At 37.3% G+C, this 19,348-nt stretch overlaps 2 protein-coding genes across 3 annotated transcripts in view; one reads left to right on the plus strand and one right to left on the minus strand.

The window, feature by feature from the left end:
• LOC306852577 (actin filament-associated protein 1-like 2) overlaps nt 1-934 on the plus strand; it is a 35,912-nt gene extending 34,978 nt beyond the window's left edge. For both annotated transcript variants that reach the window (XM_079389524.1, XM_079389523.1), the window contains one exon: nt 317-934. In XM_079389524.1, the coding sequence (XP_079245650.1) occupies nt 317-343 (27 nt within the window). In that variant the 3' untranslated portion in view covers nt 344-934. The remainder of the gene's footprint in view (nt 1-316) is intronic.
• On the minus strand, nt 870-19,136 carry LOC306852578 (von Willebrand factor A domain-containing protein 2-like). The gene is made up of 14 exons (XM_079389525.1): nt 19,054-19,136; nt 15,565-15,625; nt 12,177-12,251; nt 11,279-11,412; nt 10,476-10,585; nt 8,513-8,707; nt 7,000-7,133; nt 6,782-6,911; nt 6,296-6,351; nt 6,096-6,203; nt 4,195-4,773; nt 2,757-3,308; nt 2,538-2,660; nt 870-1,602 (listed from the first exon to the last, which is right to left on the minus strand). Exons 2-14 carry the CDS (start codon nt 15,614-15,616, stop codon nt 1,463-1,465), a joined length of 2,388 nt encoding a protein of 795 aa, XP_079245651.1. The 5' UTR covers nt 15,617-15,625; nt 19,054-19,136; the 3' UTR covers nt 870-1,462.
• Between the last annotated feature and the right edge of the window lie 212 nt (nt 19,137-19,348).

The following is a 19,348-nucleotide window of genomic DNA, read 5'->3' on the forward strand; positions in this document are numbered from 1 at the left end:
AAAAAAGTCTTCACTGATGGCAAAGCTGAATTTTCAGCAGCCATTTTTCATTATTCTTTGATAATAAAGTTCAAAAGAACAGCATTTATTTGAAATATTTTTTTTGTAACAAAGTTAATGTCTTTACTGCTTTTGATCAAATGAACGCATTCTTGCTGAGAATTCTTAATTTCCCCTAAACAGTTGAACGGTAGTGTACGTATATATAACAATGGGTATATGAATATGGTTATGCAAATATCTAATGGTATTACTATCTGTGTATTCAGTCATTTTTTACAATATATTCCTGTGTTATGTCATTCTCTCTCTGCAGGAATGGGAGAAAAAATCCACAACCTAGCCGAAGAGAACAGAGAGCACAAATTGACTTTTTAGCCAAAGCTCAAAGGACAGCTAAGGCAAATGCTTCAAGCAGGGAGTGAGAGAGAGAGGGTGTGTCCAATGACCTGCAGACTCCACCCCTCTGAAACATCAACTTCCACTCGTCCCTGCTTCTCTGCATTCAGAGGCTGAGGCGGTATTGGGTACATGCAGGCAGCTGATCCAAGACAATATTTTTTGTTCCCTGCCAAATAACGCCACTGGACGACAACAGATTTTAAATCTATTCAAGTCAATTTTATGTAAGACAAAAGAAGGGAATAACTGAAATAACTCTTCCAGTGGTGTGCACATTATTTGATGGATGTTTCACAAGCTTGAGAAGAGACCAAAAACAGTTAAGCGAGCTTCAAGAACCACTATTTTTAGATTGAAACATTTAGATTCAAAAATTCGTAAATCAGCCATTTGGTACATTGTAGCTTGGTTCATGTATGCTGGTAACCAAGATGTGAATATATATTACATATCCGTTCAGTGTTTTTGATTTGTTACTGTACGCTAGCTGAAACATGCACTTTTTATTCAAATAAAAGTTTGTACTGACAACAATTCATATTTATGCAAAACCAATAGTTGAGCACAAGGCATCCTGCTTTGAAATGGAAGAAAACTGCATTTTCTCCAGTAGGTGGCATCAAAACAACACTATAAAATATTTGACTTGAGCTCAAAAGTTTTGGAAAAAATTTAATAGCTTTACAATAGACAAACCTACCACTGTAGTTAATACAAAATAAATATGCTCAAAAACATAAGCCTCTAACATGAGGCTTTATATAACAAGGAGTTTTAAATATGACAAGCAGGTCCAAATCTCAGACAGAATATATATATATTCATAAAGGGTTTCAGTGCTGAATAAACTATACTAACAGCATCAAACCCCTTAAGATTAACCACATATAAAAAGTAAAAAAAAAAAATTTAAGTCTCATTTAAAGTCACTAATAGCATTTACACCTCCCGTTTGAAGTGTCACCTGCGTGTTCATCAGGCTCTTAAGTCGATGAGAATTTAGAATGATTTCTAACTCACATCGCTGAGCTGTGTCTCTGTCTATGTGTGTTTTTCTTCTTTATCTGTGATGTGCTGGGGATGCGTGTCTCCTGCGGTGCTGCTTATAGCGTTGCAGCAGCTCTTTTTCACTCTTGTGCTGACGGAGCCTCAGGCCTGCAGGTTTAGGAAGATCTCCTCTGGATGGCTGCTCTCTGCTTCCTGAAAAACAAGTTCACAGAAACACATAAATCAAAACACTTAAACACACCCTGCCAACCCCTTGTCCATTCTGAAGACACCAAAATTATGACCCATCCGGCGGGCATAGAAAAATAAACAAATCATACTGAGCACTGACATAAGCAGATGTGTAAAGCCATGTTACATCATGTTCAAAAGATGGTTTAAATAATCAGGATTTACACTGCAATCAATCAGTATTTTAGTATTACTATAAAAAATATATATCTAAACCAATCTAACCTTAAAACAACTACAATTAGGCAAAAATAATACTTGTTTTCAGATAATACATCTTGATTATTTGGTATTTATTTTAATTTTCAGAAATCATTCTAATATGCTGATTTGGTGCTCAAGAAACATTTCTTATTATTGTCAATGTTGAAAACAGTTGTGCTGCTTAATTTTTCTGAAACTGACTTTTTTAATTCTTTGATGAATAGAAAGTTCAAAAGAACAGCATTTATTTGAAAGAGTAAAGATACAGTTTTGTTACAGATGAGTTCTGTCACTTTTGATGAACAAAAGTATTAATTTATTTAAAAAAACAACTTAAGGGTAGTGTATATACTTTAAATAAGAAAAACTAAATACTTAAAAAAAAGAAATCTCACGATTAAATTGTGAGATATCTTAGAATATTTATACATTTTTGCCCCTTTTTTGCCTTTATTTAGATAGCAAAGTAGTTCGATTGGATAGGAAATGAAGTTAGAGACAGAGAGGGGACAGGATGGGAAAGGACCAGGAATTGAACTTTGCCTGTGGTGCAACCACATTATGTGTTGGAGCACTGTCTCATCTGTAACCTAAAGTAACCTAAAAATGTGAAAAGCTTGAATGAAAACTCCTATATATTTATCAACTACCCATTATTGTCCAAAAACTAATTAGTAGTTATTGGTACTGACGTGTTTCACAATGTGGACCCTTCCAACCATTGCAATCACAGCGGTAGCTGCCGTTGAGCAGCACACAGACGCCATCATTCATACAGGGGTTTGGATTGCACAGGTTAACAGGTTTCTTCACGTCTAGAAAGAGGATCAAATTACAGAGAGCAACACAAGAATATAAATACTTCAGTGAGGAAAAATGCTTTCAAAGAGGAATATCATTCAGCTCATTACCTGCACACACCATCTGTACCAGCACATCCTCAGAGTATTTCAGGTCATCATATGAAGGTACAGAGATCATGTGATCCTCAGAGCCGGCGATGCGGAAGAGAACCTCCTGCTGTATGTTCCCGATGCCGATTACAAACACTGCCACTCCGCTATCCCGGATCTTCTGGGCAGGCACAGCTGCATCTTCCGCACTCGTCCCATCAGTCAGAACCACCACGGCCTTGTTGACTCCAGGCCGTGCTCCTTTCCCCACCGTGAGGGTTTGGGAGAGCACATGGAGCAGGGCTGAACCTGTAGAGGCCTTCCCACCCAAAAAAGCAGCATCTCCCACTGCCTTCAGCACAGCGGAGCCCGAGTCGTACTTGTCCAGGTCAAAGACCGTGACGGGCCGCCTCCCATAAACCACCAGTCCCACCTGAGCCACATCACGATTGATGTCAAACTGCACCGAGGTGCTCCGAACAAAGTCTTGAAGGTGGACAAAGTTGTCCTTTCCCACACCACTGGAGGCATCCAACACAAAAACAAGGTCCAAAGCTTGACCCAGACAGCCTAGCAAAGACAAAAAGAGCTTTAGTATAATAGTTAAAAATCATTACCGAACTAAATGGAATAGTTTACCTCCAAAAACTTATCTCTTTGGGAAACCCTGATTTAAATATTCATCGTCATATTTTAGTGCATTGTTATGCTAAGAGTGTATTCAGAACATGATTTATACATTTTGATTAATGCATACCTTCAAGTTCCCTAAAGAATTTGCATCTTGTGCAGATGCAAGTTGTAATATTAAGTTTACATGTATGTTGTTGTGTACTGGCTCCTAAAGGGACATAATATTAAAAAAGACTTGAGATGGGAGGAAAAGAAATATTCCAATGCTTTAGCTTTTCGGAAAATTTTTTACACTCACAAAAACTTTGCATTTCCTCAAGAAACTTTGCATTTCCTCAAGAAACTTCACGTTCAGGCAGTGTAAGCAGGTCAATCCCAGACATTACTGATTATGACTGAATTATTTAAAACAACATTTTTCTTATACAAAAACCTCATTAATTTAGTGTATTGGGGTAATTTTGTCTCTTCGTTTTTGTCAGAGGTAAGTTTTGTATAAGATCAATGACTTCTTCATGTAACACTTTGTTAATGTACATTTTTGTCAGTAAGTTTGTAGATGAGATTAATACTAGTTGTACAAACTACTTTTATGGTGCTTTTTGTCCTTTTTGGTATTTTTCGCTTAAAATGGATGGAAAACGCAGCTTGTACATTCTGCTAAACATTTAATTTTTTTCCACTTAAGAAATAAAATATAGACTGACACCAGAATGACTAAATCATAATTCTGAGTGAACTATTCCTTGAGGAACAACAATCTCAGATAAGCATTTTTGAGGACTTTACAGCGGTTAAAGTGAAGAACTGTTTAAATCTCTACCCTGGTTGTCGACACTGCAAATTTTAGCTCTTAGCTCTGGGATCTTTGCACTCAATCTGTCAGGTGACTGGTATGTGATGGTGCGCTGGGGGTTCGCCGTGATGTTGTTTATTTCAGCCCTCATCCCGTCTGGCGCTACACCGATGATGAAGATCTCCCTGTCCCGTGCATACTTCGCTGGCTCCACCACAGGATCCGCAGACGGGGTTCCCGTGAGCAGCACTACCACTCGCGGCAGGTCGTCCTGAACGTCAGCGAACACGGGTGCACTCTGGAAGCCGTGGTGCGTGATATATCGAAGGGCATTTCCAGCCTTGGCCTGCCCACCCCGATATTGCATGCCCTCAACAGCCTGGATCAGCTTTGCCGGGTCTCTGTGCTCCCCGATTTTGGCTTCTATCTTCACGTCACTTCCATACTGGGCCAACCCCATCTTCACAGGGGTGTCCGAACTCAGTACAGCCTGCATGAAACGCTTCAGGAAGGACTTAAAGCGCAAGAAACCCTCCAGAGTAAGTGCAGACGAGCCCTCGACCAGGAAGAGCACATCCACAGAGCAGTCAAAACTCAGAATTGGAGCTAGAAAAAGAGGATATGGTTAAGAGCCGCTCTGATTGACATACATTTGGATTCCATTCTCAGATCTTAACATGCTTAACATACCATTATCTGCATTCTGCATTATCTCATGTTTATTTTAGAGTTTAGTTAGGATCATGTGAGACACAACATTGTTACAGGAGAAGGGCATATGGGCTCTACGCTCCTCTATCCATTAACACATGCAAAAATGCATTTACGAACAGCATAAACAAACAAAAGGTCCATCTTTCACTCTGCGGTTAAGTGAGGTCATCTGATCTAACCCCTGCCTGTGATGTCATTCACACTGACTGACAGAAGGAGGTTATGTTTGTCATCACGTTCTGATTGGCCGGAGGATTCTATGTCAGTGTTACAATGGAATTCATGGGGACTGATGATGGCTTCTATCTCTGAATCTCATTTAGGAAACTTCTCCAATCTTGAAAATACATTTGTGTATGTTTGTGTGGTCAGAAATAAGTCTACACACATTTTATGCTACTTTTATGGTTTTGTATGATTGTTTATGGAGACTGCTGTGGCACTATTATTACTATCATCACTGTTAGATTGATAAATATAACATAAAACATAAAAAAATATATGTGGTTGGTCACTTTACAGTTCATAGTAAGTATATGTTGCAACGGGGACCATGTTATGCTGACAAGCAAAAAAAAAAAAAGGGCTCTAACATATTATATAACCTTATTTTTTAAATAATTTTTATTAATAATTTGTAACACAATAGCAATAATTGCTATTGCTTTTTAAATAAATAGTAATAATTTTTTTAATTAATATTTATAATTAATATTTTATATGCATATAAAAATAATACAAAATATTATTATATTAATGTCTTTTTAGTAACTGCTTTTGTTGTGTGAATCGATGCTTTGGCAGTATTGTACAATATGTATAGCGATCACACAAAAGTTTAGGTTTTTTTAAAGACACTCATTTGATGTTTGCATTTCACTCCACAAGGCAACACATTTACAAGGTTTCTGACTTTAAGGACATTTGGAGATGAGAACAGAGTGGTATTAGCTAATAATTAGAGTGTCCCTTTCATTTGAGGGACATAAGACCTCCGAGGTGTATTTCAGTCAGCCATGACCCAGCCCAAAAGCTGACCCCCACTGTAACGTGAGACCATGAGCTGTTTATGACAACTCCCACCCACACACACAGATACAATCCAACCAAACCCACCAAAACAAAACACACACATCTCATAGTGAATGTGAGACTGGAACAGCTTATTAGATGCTGAGGAGTGTGGGAAGAGAAGCACATGAATGTGAACTCACCACAATTGGGGTCGCTGCCATAGCCCGCAGGACACTCACAGCGGTGCTTATCCAGTCCCTCAGATATACACGTCCCACCATTCTGACAGGGCTGAGAGTCACAGGGGTCTGAAGAGAGATGGGATCATTAATGTTAATCAAATTCTAATGTTTATGGAATTAAATATTCATTATTCAATATTCCGATTGTTAGCTCTTACCTGGACATATAGTTCTGTGACAGACAACAAGGTGTTGCCTGTAAACTTTGTTATACCTGTAAAGCGAAAACCAGTTTCAATGTTAATGAGCTTTGTTTTACCTCAGGTCATGAAACGTCAAAATTAGTAATAATAATAATAATATAACTATTTATTTATTTATTTAATTTTGATTTACTTATTTTGTGTCAAAGGTTTTGTAAAACCACATGAAACCAGTTTCATGCCATATGATTCTCCTAATGATATCCTTTAAGTTTCACCTCAGGCCATGAAACTTAAATATGAGCCTGGGACACTTCAAAAGAACAAAAACCCATAATGCGATATAATACAAACATAAGCTCAGACCTGAGGCATCTCTGTGACTAATGATCCATGCTGGTGTGCAGTGGAGTCAGAATGTGGATTTTGTTAGTATGCATAGTATAGTCCCTTCAATTAGGCCAAAAGCATGTCAAAACCATTGTGTTTTGCTCCATTTACCTGTAATGAGGGCAGAGTGAAGGGTATGTTGAGTATCCCTTGGACCCCTTCCAGCACATGAAGTTTCCCTGAAGTTCTTTGACTGTCTCCAGGGTTTTCTGAACACACGGGTAAGACTCCACTTTACACCCTGCAAATTTCACAGTGCAGGAAACGTTACTCGCTGTTCGTAAACCCAAACGGTGCTGCTGATTGAGTCAAAGGTGAGTTTTTTTTACCTGAAGGAACGGCAGTGCAGACAGATGAGGTGGTGAGGGTGGTGAATACTCCGTTTACAGCATCACTGAAGTGCTCCGCGAAGAACACATGAGTGTCCGAAGGGCTGCTCGCCAATTCACGGAGCTCTTCCCATCTTAGGAGAGAAAGACAAGGCATGATTTAGCAGCTAATATGCATTTTGAAAAGCACTACAGTTCAAAAGTTTTAAATAACTGTTTTCAATTTAATTATTTGTTCAAATGTAATTTATTCCTGCGATGACAGCTGAATTTGTGCCGATTTGCTGCTCAAACATTTCTTATTGTGGAAAAGAGTTGTGCTGATTAAGACCTTAAACTTATGAACACTTGTGTAAGTCACATAGTCATTTCCAGATTTATATTACAGGACATATGGTGCGGTAAAAATATGCCGATAAATTTTGAGATGCCAGAGCATATGGTGCTGCAAGAACTCTGAGGGGTTTCATTCATCTAAACATCACAGTAATTCACCCAAACACGCTACTGATACATTCCCAGCTGTTAGATACAGCTTTTAAGGTGAGTTTATCCACTAATATCCCCTCTTCCTCCTGCACCTGTTGGGAAGCTGCCATAAAGCCTCAAAGTAAAGAGAAAACACAGGAATTATGCTATCTGCAGGATAACCAACAGCGACAACACGCATCCAGGCTGTCAGCAGCCTTTTAGAGTACAATAACACACCTGTCAGTGAGACACTACTGTGTCTGAGAGCTGTCAGCAAATCGGTTCACTGACTAATAGAGCTGAAAACATTCACAGTATGAAAGCACCTGTCCCTGCAAAATGCCTCAGAGCAATCACAAACAAAAAAGCACTGAAATGTACAATAATAATACCTTAATATTACCTATCCTAAGTCATTCCTATATTATTTTTCACAGTACCTTGAAGTACCATGTAAATACTATGGTATACTCTCTCTCAGTGCATGGTATATATTAAAGTACTACAGTATTACTATCTGATACCATTACTGTTAACAATAGACTGAATTAACAAGGACATGAGGTAAAATACTTTACCATACACACACAGCTGTGGTCAGAATGATTAGGCCCCTTGGTAAATATGAGAAAAGAATCTGATTTGTTTATCCTTTTGATCTTATATTACAAAAAACAAATAACAAAATCACAAATCTAACCTTTCTTTCAAGCAAAACCATTTAAAAATGAGGGGCCTCATTTATAATTATAAAATAAATTAGGCCAATTATTGAGAAATGAAAATGACATACTATAATGCAGTTTTTTGCACTACAGTAGTGAATAAAAATGAGGTGAGAAAAAGTTTGTCATGAAAATAATATCACATCAAAATATCTTACAGGCTTCATTTCCTGTAAGCAAAATATAATATTTTGTGAAAAAATTATTTAGGTTGAAATATGACCCGGAGATGTTCTTGACAGATTTTGTGAAGCAGGGAATTAGAAATATGAGGGTTTTATTTCGTTATTGATGTGACTGTAAATGTTTTGTGTTACCTGGGGTAACGGATCCCCACGGCAAACAGAGTCACTCCAGACAGCTTGAGCTCCGAGGCAGCCAGCTGCACTGCCCCCTGGGACTTTCCGTCAGATAAGAGGATGACGACGCGTGGCACTGTGGAATTGCGTCCGCCGGAAAACCCCTTCCTCAGAACCAACTTCAGAGCCAGACCTGTCTGTGTGCTTCCACCTCTGAGCGAGAGAAAGAGACAGACTAATTTTATAAATAAAGCATCTTTAAGACATAAAACTGAGAGCCTAGAATATCAAAATGAACTACTGCCACATATCCACATGTCTTTATTCCTGAGCTTTGTGGCTTGTCAAACTTCTACTGCGGAGAAGAGTAAATTAGATACCCGAAGCACCACAGTCAATACTGCACAATGAATCTGATCTCTTGTTCATTTAACTAGAGTGGCCCCTCAGAAGTCTTAGGATAACACAAAGTCTTTAGTTCCCTTCACTGTCCTTAATGCACCCCTCATGATGAAACCTAAACCAATTACAGCATTCTCAGATTCACACTGGCTGATGCTTTATCTTTGGGTTGATTCAAACTCTGCCCGACTTCGTTCCAGTGTTATTGCATTCTCTGAACTTCATAAACTAACACTTGATACATAAATTGGAGTTAACAGTTAGCTAGCAAGTTGATTTAAAAAAAACTGTTTTAGGAACTGCAACCAAATCATGATTATCTCACTTGTTTTTTCTGACACAGAATGGGGGTCCAAAAAGTTGGGATTCAAAATCAAATTTACATTTAGCAGACGCTTTTATCCAAAGCGACTTTACAAATTTAAAGCCAGTAATAAAGGATTTGATGGTTATAGGATTTGTAGAAAATGTAAATCAAAGAAAAATTATGCAAAATTAAATAATATTTAAGATTCTGCACTATTTCAAGGTCACCAACTAAACAAGCAAATGACCACGTGCATTCCTTTATACAGAAGATCAGAAATTGTTGTAAACTGTTATACTGATAATATTATTTTGTAATTAAAGCATCTGTAGCAGACAGTAGATAAAAATGCAAAAAGAAAAGCATTTTCCATGTATATATTATATACATAATATTATATAAATATAAAAACTAAGCAGTCATGCAACTGTATTTTGCATCATTTCCCAAAATAATTACAACTATAGTAAAATGTATTATTTTTTTCATTAAATATATTTATATATTATTTATATTTTCAAATATAAACAATATTTTCAACATTTTAATAGTAATTCACCTTTTGTGCTGTTTTTTGAATAAGCATAAAACACAAATGATACAATAAAAATTTAAATATTATACATGATTTATTTTTTCTCATCGCAGAAATAAGATTGAGGTCATATAAACTGAATATTTATTTATTTTTATGTATGTATGTGTACAAAGTGAGTGACTAGTGAATAACAGCTACATTTTTCACTGTCACCTACTGACAATACTCCTTTATCCTGTGCTGAAATACATGATCTCCTATATCCTACAGGGATACTGACTGAGTGCCAGTTGAAATGATGATATGTGCACAGCTGGGCTTCTCTCCATCATCTTCACTCACAGTTGCTCAGCTAGACAGACAAGTGGTGATATTTTCATAGAGTGGGAATCTGAAACGGTAATTTCACAGCCTGTCGGGGGAGATGTGGTATGTCCTGACTGGGTGATGAGGTTCAGGCCAGCTGTGCGCTCAGAGTGTAATTCAGCTACTAGTCATTACATATCCTTGCACACCCATCACCACAAAAACCATTAATTCAACCTCATCAAGACGTCTATCATGGCACACTTGAGACACACTTGCACACACATGTTGAGAGTGTAATGTAAACGCACGTCCACCATGCCTGTGTTGACAAAATCTTCAAGATATAAAATAGAGTGAGGTATTTCTCATCCTTCAAAAGGAAGTGCTAAGGCCTAAAGGACACACAATAACACTAATCTCTGTACCTATAGTGGATTTTCTTCATCTTTTTCTTCAGCTCCTCTTTGCTCTTGTAAGAGTCTAGACTGATTTCCAGCTTGGGTGTGGAACCAAACTGAATCACGCCAACTCTCACCTGCCCAAAACAGAGAAAGCAGTTCAAACACAGTTTAAACAGGAAGAGGACTGAACATCATGATACCAGACGTTGAAGATAAGCCATACAAAATTTAAAGGAATACAGTGTTTTAGAAGAACATATTATTCCAGTCATATTTTCATATTATATAATACTTCACAATTTCACGTGTTACTTGTAATTTCTTTGTACTTATTTGTTTTTCTTAGTGAATTTTTTTACACCAAATATTTTTAAGGCTGGTTCACCCTCACTTAGTTCCAATCTTGAATGCTATTTTTGGTAGAGATCAATGGCTGTCATTTTCCAAAACATACTTAAAAAAAGGAAGAAAAAGAAAAGATCAAAATATATTATTTATATTATTTGTGTTATTCCTTTATGTGAAAATAAATACCAAAAAAAAAAAAGAGTCATTATTCACTATTATTGGACATACTTCACATTTGGTTTTCATATGCAAAAACAATGGCGCTTTGTCATTAACAATGTTAATACACTATATTTTAAAAAATGTACAATACAAATAGAATATAAGTGCTTTTTGGTGTTTTTTATTCTTGTTTGAGCCTGATCACTATAAAAAGTAAGAGTTGCATAATAGCATAGTCGATTAAAACTACACAAGGGTAAGTAAATTTTTGAATTTTGGGAAAACTTTTCCCTTAATCCGAGTTTATGCAATCTGACCTTGTCTGTGCTGACATCGAGAGCCTCACACAGCTTCAACACGTAGTGGCGGGACCGTTCAAATCCTCCTTTTCCAACGCTGTAAGAGCTATCCATCACAAAGAGAATATCCATCGGGGCGGAGCACTGCATCACTGACCACACACAGGAGAAAACACAAAGCTTACCCATCTGAACTCCATCATTAGCTACTGAATGGTCACTAATGTATAGTATTAGTCTATGAAAGTCCAGACTGATTAACCCAATCGCACGTGGAACAACACAATGGTGGTGCAAAACAGCAACATGTTCACATAAACACTGGCCTGTATTTGACACACTTAAGCAGCTCAAAGGTCGCCTGTGGCATGTTCAAGCAGAGATAAATACTCACAAACACATTACAGCAAGTTTGTGCTAGTCAACCAGCTAAATTATAATCCATGTAGCTGTCATGTTAGAACCCGCCGTCTGACAAAGAAGGTGATTAGACAGAGACGCCATGCCGCTGTCTGTAACAGCACATGCACACTTTTAGTTGTGCATATGAGAACACAACATAGACTTCTATTGTTTTTATGTAACACTAAATATAATTTCTAGAAGACGACGTCTGGGGGCAATTTTGTCCCTAAATTATAGGTAAGGAAACACACAAACTCTCTCTGGGTCTCTGAAGAGTCATACTCTCAGACATTCAACATGAAACTAAACCCTCTCTTTACAAGTAAACACAGGTTACTCTCTCTCACATTTATATGGAAACCCATTGGCAGTAGATCAGTGGTTCTTTATACAGACATGAATTCTTCTATTCTAGAAATACTTTCAATGCTGTCCATCTACACTACAGAGCTGCTTTGTAAATGTTTGATTTGATTTTATGAATGAGAAAGAAAAAAATGTCAACACTCACTTTCTCCAGCAGCATTTATCTTCATAATAGTTTCAAGATCCGTCTGCATTTCCTGCACAGTGGAAATGGACCAAACTATAAAGAAAGAGATACTGTCGTTAATAGATAGTAGTTAGTTATATATATATATATATATATATATATATATATATATATATATATATATATATATATATGTATATTACATATTAATATTTATATTAGATTATATTAATATGAATTAAAAATAGTTTTCAAAGTTTATAAACTGTTAAAGAATGGCCAAGAATGGGTCATATTTCACCCAAACATACGGTGGCCGAGAGAGATCAATGCGCTGCAACTTCAGAAAACACATGCAGATAGAAAAAGCACCAGCAAATCAAGAAAACATCTTCATCAGTTTGACAGCAGGTGGTGCAAATGCTCACAAGACAACCAAATCAATTTTATTTGCAGGAGTTTTTTTCTATTTTTTCTATTTGCAGTGCTTTTGTGTTTTGTGTCTTTTTGGTTGTGTTATGAGCATTTGCAGCGTGTGCGTTGTAAAATTGAGGAAGTTGTTTTCTTAATTTGCAGGTGTTTTTTCTATTTGCAGCGCGTTAAGCTCTCTCGGCCACCGTACAAAAATCAAATAAAAAAATAGACATTTTAAAAAAAGGTTAAAAACAGCCAGAAGAGAAGAGAAGAGAAGAGAAGAGAAGAGAAGAGAAGAGAAGAGAAGAGAAGAGAAGAGAAGAGAAGAGAAGAGAAGAGAAGAGAAGAGAAGAGAAGAGAAGAGAAGAGAAGAGAAGAGACCTTTATTGTCATTGCACAGCTGTACAATGAAAATTCTCTAATTGGAAGTGCACACACACACACACACAAACAAAATTGTAAATATAAACACTTTTTTTGGATCATTAAGGTCATTTTAAAACCAGTAAGCACCAACCCTAATCCATGTACTGTCAATGCAAAAAGAAATAGATAAACAAATAAAAAAAATGTCATTGCTGTAACAGAAAAAAAATTATATATTATTAGTATTTACAAATCATAATCGTATTTCTTATACTGCTGCCTATGATTATGTATGTTTATTTTATTAATAGTTACGAGAATCACACTTAATACACAAACAAATAATAACAATAATAAAAATATGGTCAATTGTCATGAAAATAATGCATTACAATACAGCACAAAAAACCTGAATGGTCCGTAAACCATTTTCAGGTGAAATGTGACCTGGACATGTTTTTGGTGTTACTGACCCAGGTACTCCCTCAGGCACTGTCAAAGTCAACAACAGCTTACACAAATGAGACATTTGAGCACAACTCCTAGATAACTGAGGTGACCTCTGGCCCTAAGACACAGCTCCGCATGAAACACACTAAACATCCTAATGCAGAACAATTGGCATTCCAGCAACGCCCACTGCCCGTGAAGAGAACAGTCAGACTGTCCTGGCCCGTGTTTGCCACTTGAGTGAGCAGGGTTCAGAGCGATGTGCTCTCTCATGCATACAATCACTGATTGAGAAGCAGGGGCCATGTGAACAGCCCTGGGCAGAGACGAGAGTGAAGTCCCTGCGTAACGCTCCTGCAGAGTGGAGTGCGCTTGCGAATCACATTTTAATCATGTGCTATTGTCTCCTAACACTCAGCGCCGCTCTCAGCGCCTTGCCATGGTAACAGGCCTTGGCCTAAGAAACCTGCAGGACCCCATGGGGGGATGAGGGGTTGGGGGTGTCAGGGAAAAATTATGAGGCCTCAAAATGTTACTGGATTAATTCCACTGACGGTGGAGGTGAATACAGATCTGGATCATTCTGAGTCACTGCTATTCTCACAATAATTGCAGAAAAAAAATTAAATAAAGAGCAAAGAAAATTACCCTTTTTTTTTTAAATGTAAAGGATAATTCTATTTCATTTACTATTTCTAAAGGAAATTAGGAAATTAAAAAAAAAAAAAACAATTCAAAGGAAAGGACTGATAACTCTGGAAAAGGGAATTTCTAGGATTTTTTTCACATCAGTGATGTACGGCTCTGAACACGCCAACTTGTACTTGGTCACGGTGAATCTCCCCTCGAATCCTGCAGTGATCCTCTCTGACAGGCTGCTCTGTGGAACCAGGAGACATTTTATCGCCTGATTTAAGTGGATTGAAGGACTAAATCCCTTCTTAGATTTATGGTCTATGTCCAGGAACGTTATGGGAAAATTCTTGAGGAACACACGGGTAGATATCTCAATTCAGAAACTCCACACTCTAACAAAATATATACAGTCACAGAAGAGTTTAGAGGCCTCAGCAGGGCAGCCAACAAAATATAATAATAATGTAAAAATAAATATTATAAACAGAAACATATTACAACATCTTCACATCTATTAGTCTGATAAAACCTATTCCTCACAGGGCAAATGCTGTAGAAGTTAAAGGGATAGTTCACTCAAAAATGAAAATTCTGTCATCATTTACTCACCCTCAAGTAGTTCCAAACCTGTATGAATTTTTTTGTTCTGCCGAACACAAAGGAAGATATTTTGAAGAAAATTTGTAACCAGGCAGTTTTGGGGCACCATTGACTTCCATAGTAGGAAAAAAGTCAATGGTGCCTTAGAACTGCTCTGTTTCTCACATTCTTCAGAATATCTTCCTTTGTGTTCAGCAGAACAAAGACATTCATACAGGTTTGAAAATACTTGAGGCTGAGTAAATGATGACAATTTAAATTTTTGGGTGAACTCTCTCTTTAATGTGCTTGAGTAACAAACATCTGGCTGAATTTCCTAGTTGAGGGCTATAATTAATTATTTCGGTCATTACAACTCTCAGAGAGTTTAGAATGGAAATGTACATGGCAATGTCAATGTGTTTGGTCATGGCAGAACAGATCTGCTACACTGCTGCTGTTGCTGTGGCAGAAACTTGCTACTGCCAATATATCCACAGACATGCTTCTGTGAGCATGTAAGAAATACTGCTGCTGCTAATATAACATACTGTACATGAAATTACCCCATATATAACAGATTAAATGACTCTGTAGCAGATCTATACAGGTGGAGCTGGGGAAGGTGGTGGGGTTCTGAAGCGCGCTGCAACTGCTACAGCAAGCACTAGTGGAGTATTTGAATGTTAAGCAGCAAGGCTACCGATGCGAAAGAAACCAATCAAGCTGCACCATGTGAATAATAATGCGATTATATCAAATTGAGTTAGAACCTATCGGCCTTCATGACAGACCAATGTATTTCCTATATTCTTACATATATCTCAAGTCAATAAGCATAAAACATGTATTGCACAATTAAAGATGAAGAAAGATATGATTACAATCTCTGTACTTTGCAATGATAATGAAATAAAATTTAGTGTTTCAGAATGACAAGTACTCAGTCACCTCTTCTTACCTTGACCAAACAGGAGCATAAGGAGGAGATGCAACTGGCAACTAGAGGACATTTTTAAGCCCTGAAATGTGAACAAAACAAGAATCAATTAAAACTGAGGAAAAGAGTCTTGCAGGAAGTCTTTGAAGAGGACAAATACTGAGCAAGTGTACAAAAAAAAACAAACAAAAATAAAAAGTCTTGAGAATGCTAACGAAGAGAAAAGCAGCTGTGAGTGAGACTATCAGGGAAAACAATTTTGGGAGAGTAAGATTTCTTGGAATTTCACTCATGAGTTGGTGGGCTTGAGGTTAGTGGGGCAGCAATTTTTATTGGCCCTCTGGGGCACTGGTCAGACAACCAAGGAACTTAAGATAGGAAAGAGCCAGTCTGATGGGTATTTTAAGATCAAACACAACCAACTAATGGTTGAGGGACTCAGGTAGCAGTGGACTATGAAGTCTGCACCCTTAAAAATTATAAAATGACTGACAGAAGTCAAGGCCATCACTACAACTCAAAAACTCATGGCAAACTCTTTATGGGTGGCCTGTCCACTGAGCCTAATGAGTAGGCATTACAGGGCCCCAAACATTGTTCCTAGCTGTCCTCCTGATAGCAGGCAAGCTCAAGTCGAAGCCAGTCAAACTGTCGTCACATCAGACTAATCATTTACTCGTCTGTGTTTTGAGAAAAGTGGAGGGAGAGCCCAGTGATGTGTGGAGAAAACAGCATGATACTGTTCATCTCAGATTAAGTCTCCCTGCAGTCACAAAATCCTCCTGTGCCACATTCCTAGAGCTAAGGTCAAAGTTCACATCTTTAAGAGACAAACTTTATTATTAAACTAAACATGTTGACAAATGCCAACTGGCAGCACCAGACAGGAGAATTATTCACCGCTATGGGTCACTGGATTCAATCTCAACGCCTACTTGTTCTGCTCTGCAATCAGAGTCAAACCAACACAACAACCATCCAAAACCACACCGTTTATAAAAAAAAAAAAAAAAAAGAACTGGCTCATGCTCAGACAACCAGAATTATCTACTTATTTGCAAATGAATTATGCATTCACCACAGGATGACATATTCAAAAGTTTGAGATCAGTACAATTTTGGGGGAAAAAATATTTTTATTCAGAAAGGATGCATTAAATTGATTGAATTGACAGTAAATACATTTCTAAAATTACAAAAGATTTATATTTCAAATAAATGCACAACTTCTTAAACATTGATAAGAATATTAGAATGATATCTTTAGTATCATGTGACACTGAAGACTGGAGGAATGGCCACTGAAAATTGAGCTTTGCCATCACAGGAATAAATTACATTTTAAAATTTTAGAATTTTAAGTTTAATACATTTTAAATCACAAAAATGGCTGTTTTTTTAATGCAATAATGCAGCCTTGGTGAGCATAATTGGATTCTTTCAAAAACATTTAAAAAAAAAATCATACCAAGCCCTGGACTTCTGTAGGCTACCTGTTGAGTACAATTTTTTCAGAGATCATCATAGACATCCATAACGCAACTTAAGGACACCTAGTACTTAACACAAATCATGGCTTTTTCAAGTTTACTAACCTTCCTGAATGTAGTCTTTGTAGTTGATAAAAGCAAATAGCAGTATACGTCTATTCATGCTAGTGTGCATTCAGTGGAATCTTTTCTTTAAATGTGTTTGAGAGACAAGCAAAATGTGTGTGTGTGTTATGTCTGCACTGTTTATTCTGATTGGTCAGGTTCCAGGTGTTAAGAGCAGTTTTACAGGCAGAGTGGTTATCAGTTTTGGAATGAAATGAAGTGAGTATCGAGGCAATTCTGAGCCGTGAAATCACTCTTTGATCGTCTCACTCACGGTTGGACTTCTAAAGATAACCCACAGAGCACCACTCAAGAGAGGAAACTTTAGGAATGCCACCTGACATTCTTAAAGATAGAATCTATTCTGTAAAGAACCAAATCCAGCAAACTGAGAGAGAGACTTTTGGACAATTTAGTGTTTAGAAAGTTGGACTACAGTTGTGGAAGGGAATCTGATAAAATCTCTACCTGATAAGGTGCATTTCCTGCCTGTGAATGAATAGCAGGAACCAGACAGCACTTGTTCAGGTGCCATTTAAAAGAACCTCCTTTGAGGCTGATAATTATCTGGACTCTTAGAGCACCTCACAAGCCTGCCATATGATAACCTTGACTAACAACCTGTCTCGGTCTGTGCAACAAGTGGAGCCGTCTTGGGCCAGAGGAACCCAGTAAGAGCGCTGGCTTTGCTCTCCTAATTCTTCTTTATTCCCAATTTCATACATTCCTCACTGTTCTAAGCTTTCGTTTTTCATTATGTCCTACTTTATCTATTAACTCCTAAGCCGAGATGCCTTAACTAAGAGCTTTTAAATTTTTTAGATGCTACTGACCCCCCCAAATACAAACGTCCTTGTGTGAGCAACCCACATCTTAAAATTGAAAAGGTAGCTATATATTTTTTTTATTCATTCTTAGAATTTCTTATTTCAATAAATTTGTATTTAATTAAATTTGATCAATTTCTCCATTTTCCTCTAAACTTTTCCACACTCTCCATGCAGCCATTGGACCCCAGTTTAAAAATGACCTACCTTTCCGAATAACATGTCTTCTTGAAATAAAATATTAAATAGTGTTCAGCGTAAGTAACAAACTACTAACAAACTACATACCATTGTATGATATTTTTAAATACGCTAAATATAATTATTTGACATTGCAGAGCTTAAATGGCAATGCATGTTAATGGACAAGACACAGGTGTATGCAGCTGCTTGATCCCCAAGTAGGGAGCAAATGACCTGAGCAATTCTAGACTCTCCTATTATCACAGGAGTGACAGTAAATGAGAAGAGAAGCTGAGGATGAAAAGACACCACATTTAGGTGGCTCCTTCTGAGTTACTCCCCATTTAAGGCTCACTTATTAAAACTAATTTGTGACAGTCCATTTGTATTATAAATATTAAGCGTAATTAAGATGCAATTTGCATTTTTTTCATGCAGAAGTTAAAGTCTTACATCAATTAGTCTAATAAAATCCACTTTGCTCTTTTCGCTTTGTATTCTGTTTAACCAGTTGAGGTATTTAACCAGTTTTACAACAAATATTTAAATAAAACAGTTGGTTAATCATCTATTGTAGCATAACTTCGTTTCCAAGTAACGTTAACGAGGTCTGTTTGATCCAGGGGAAATGAGTCGAATATTTTTCGCTACGTTAATTTCGGGTCCTAAATTAAACTTTTTAAAGCTATTTACGCAAACCATTAAGCTACAGCACAGTAATAATGCGCTAGACACTCTTGAATTAGGGTTAGATTTCCGGCGCAGCTTGCACCGACCAGTTTGCGTTTGAAGTTTCAGAATAACGAGAAACTTTAGTTGAGAGAAATCTTCAAGTTCAAACAATTATATTTAAAGTTTGACACATTAAAAACACTGATAGTTCATGAGTAAATGTCTCCCCTCACCTCTCAATGAAACGACCGTCCTGTTCCCGCCGCAGGTACTGAAGTGTCAAGTCTCTCTCCGGTGCTGTAACTCGGTGCTGAACAGGAGAGGGTGCTCTGCTCTGCTACTTCCGTACTGACTTCATCCTCAATTCAACTCACGCCACAGACCTTTTTTTTTTTTTTTTTTTAACCAAGCCAAGACCCAAATTGTCTCAAAATGAAGTTATTAAAAAGTGATCAAACCAATTTCCCTTGCATAAAGTTATTACAATAATTCAACAAAAATTGAATGTACTTCCACGGAAAACCTAAG

Source organism: Barbus barbus (genome assembly GCF_936440315.1).
Source record: "Barbus barbus genome assembly, chromosome: 32".
Lineage (NCBI taxonomy): Eukaryota > Metazoa > Chordata > Actinopteri > Cypriniformes > Cyprinidae > Barbus > Barbus barbus.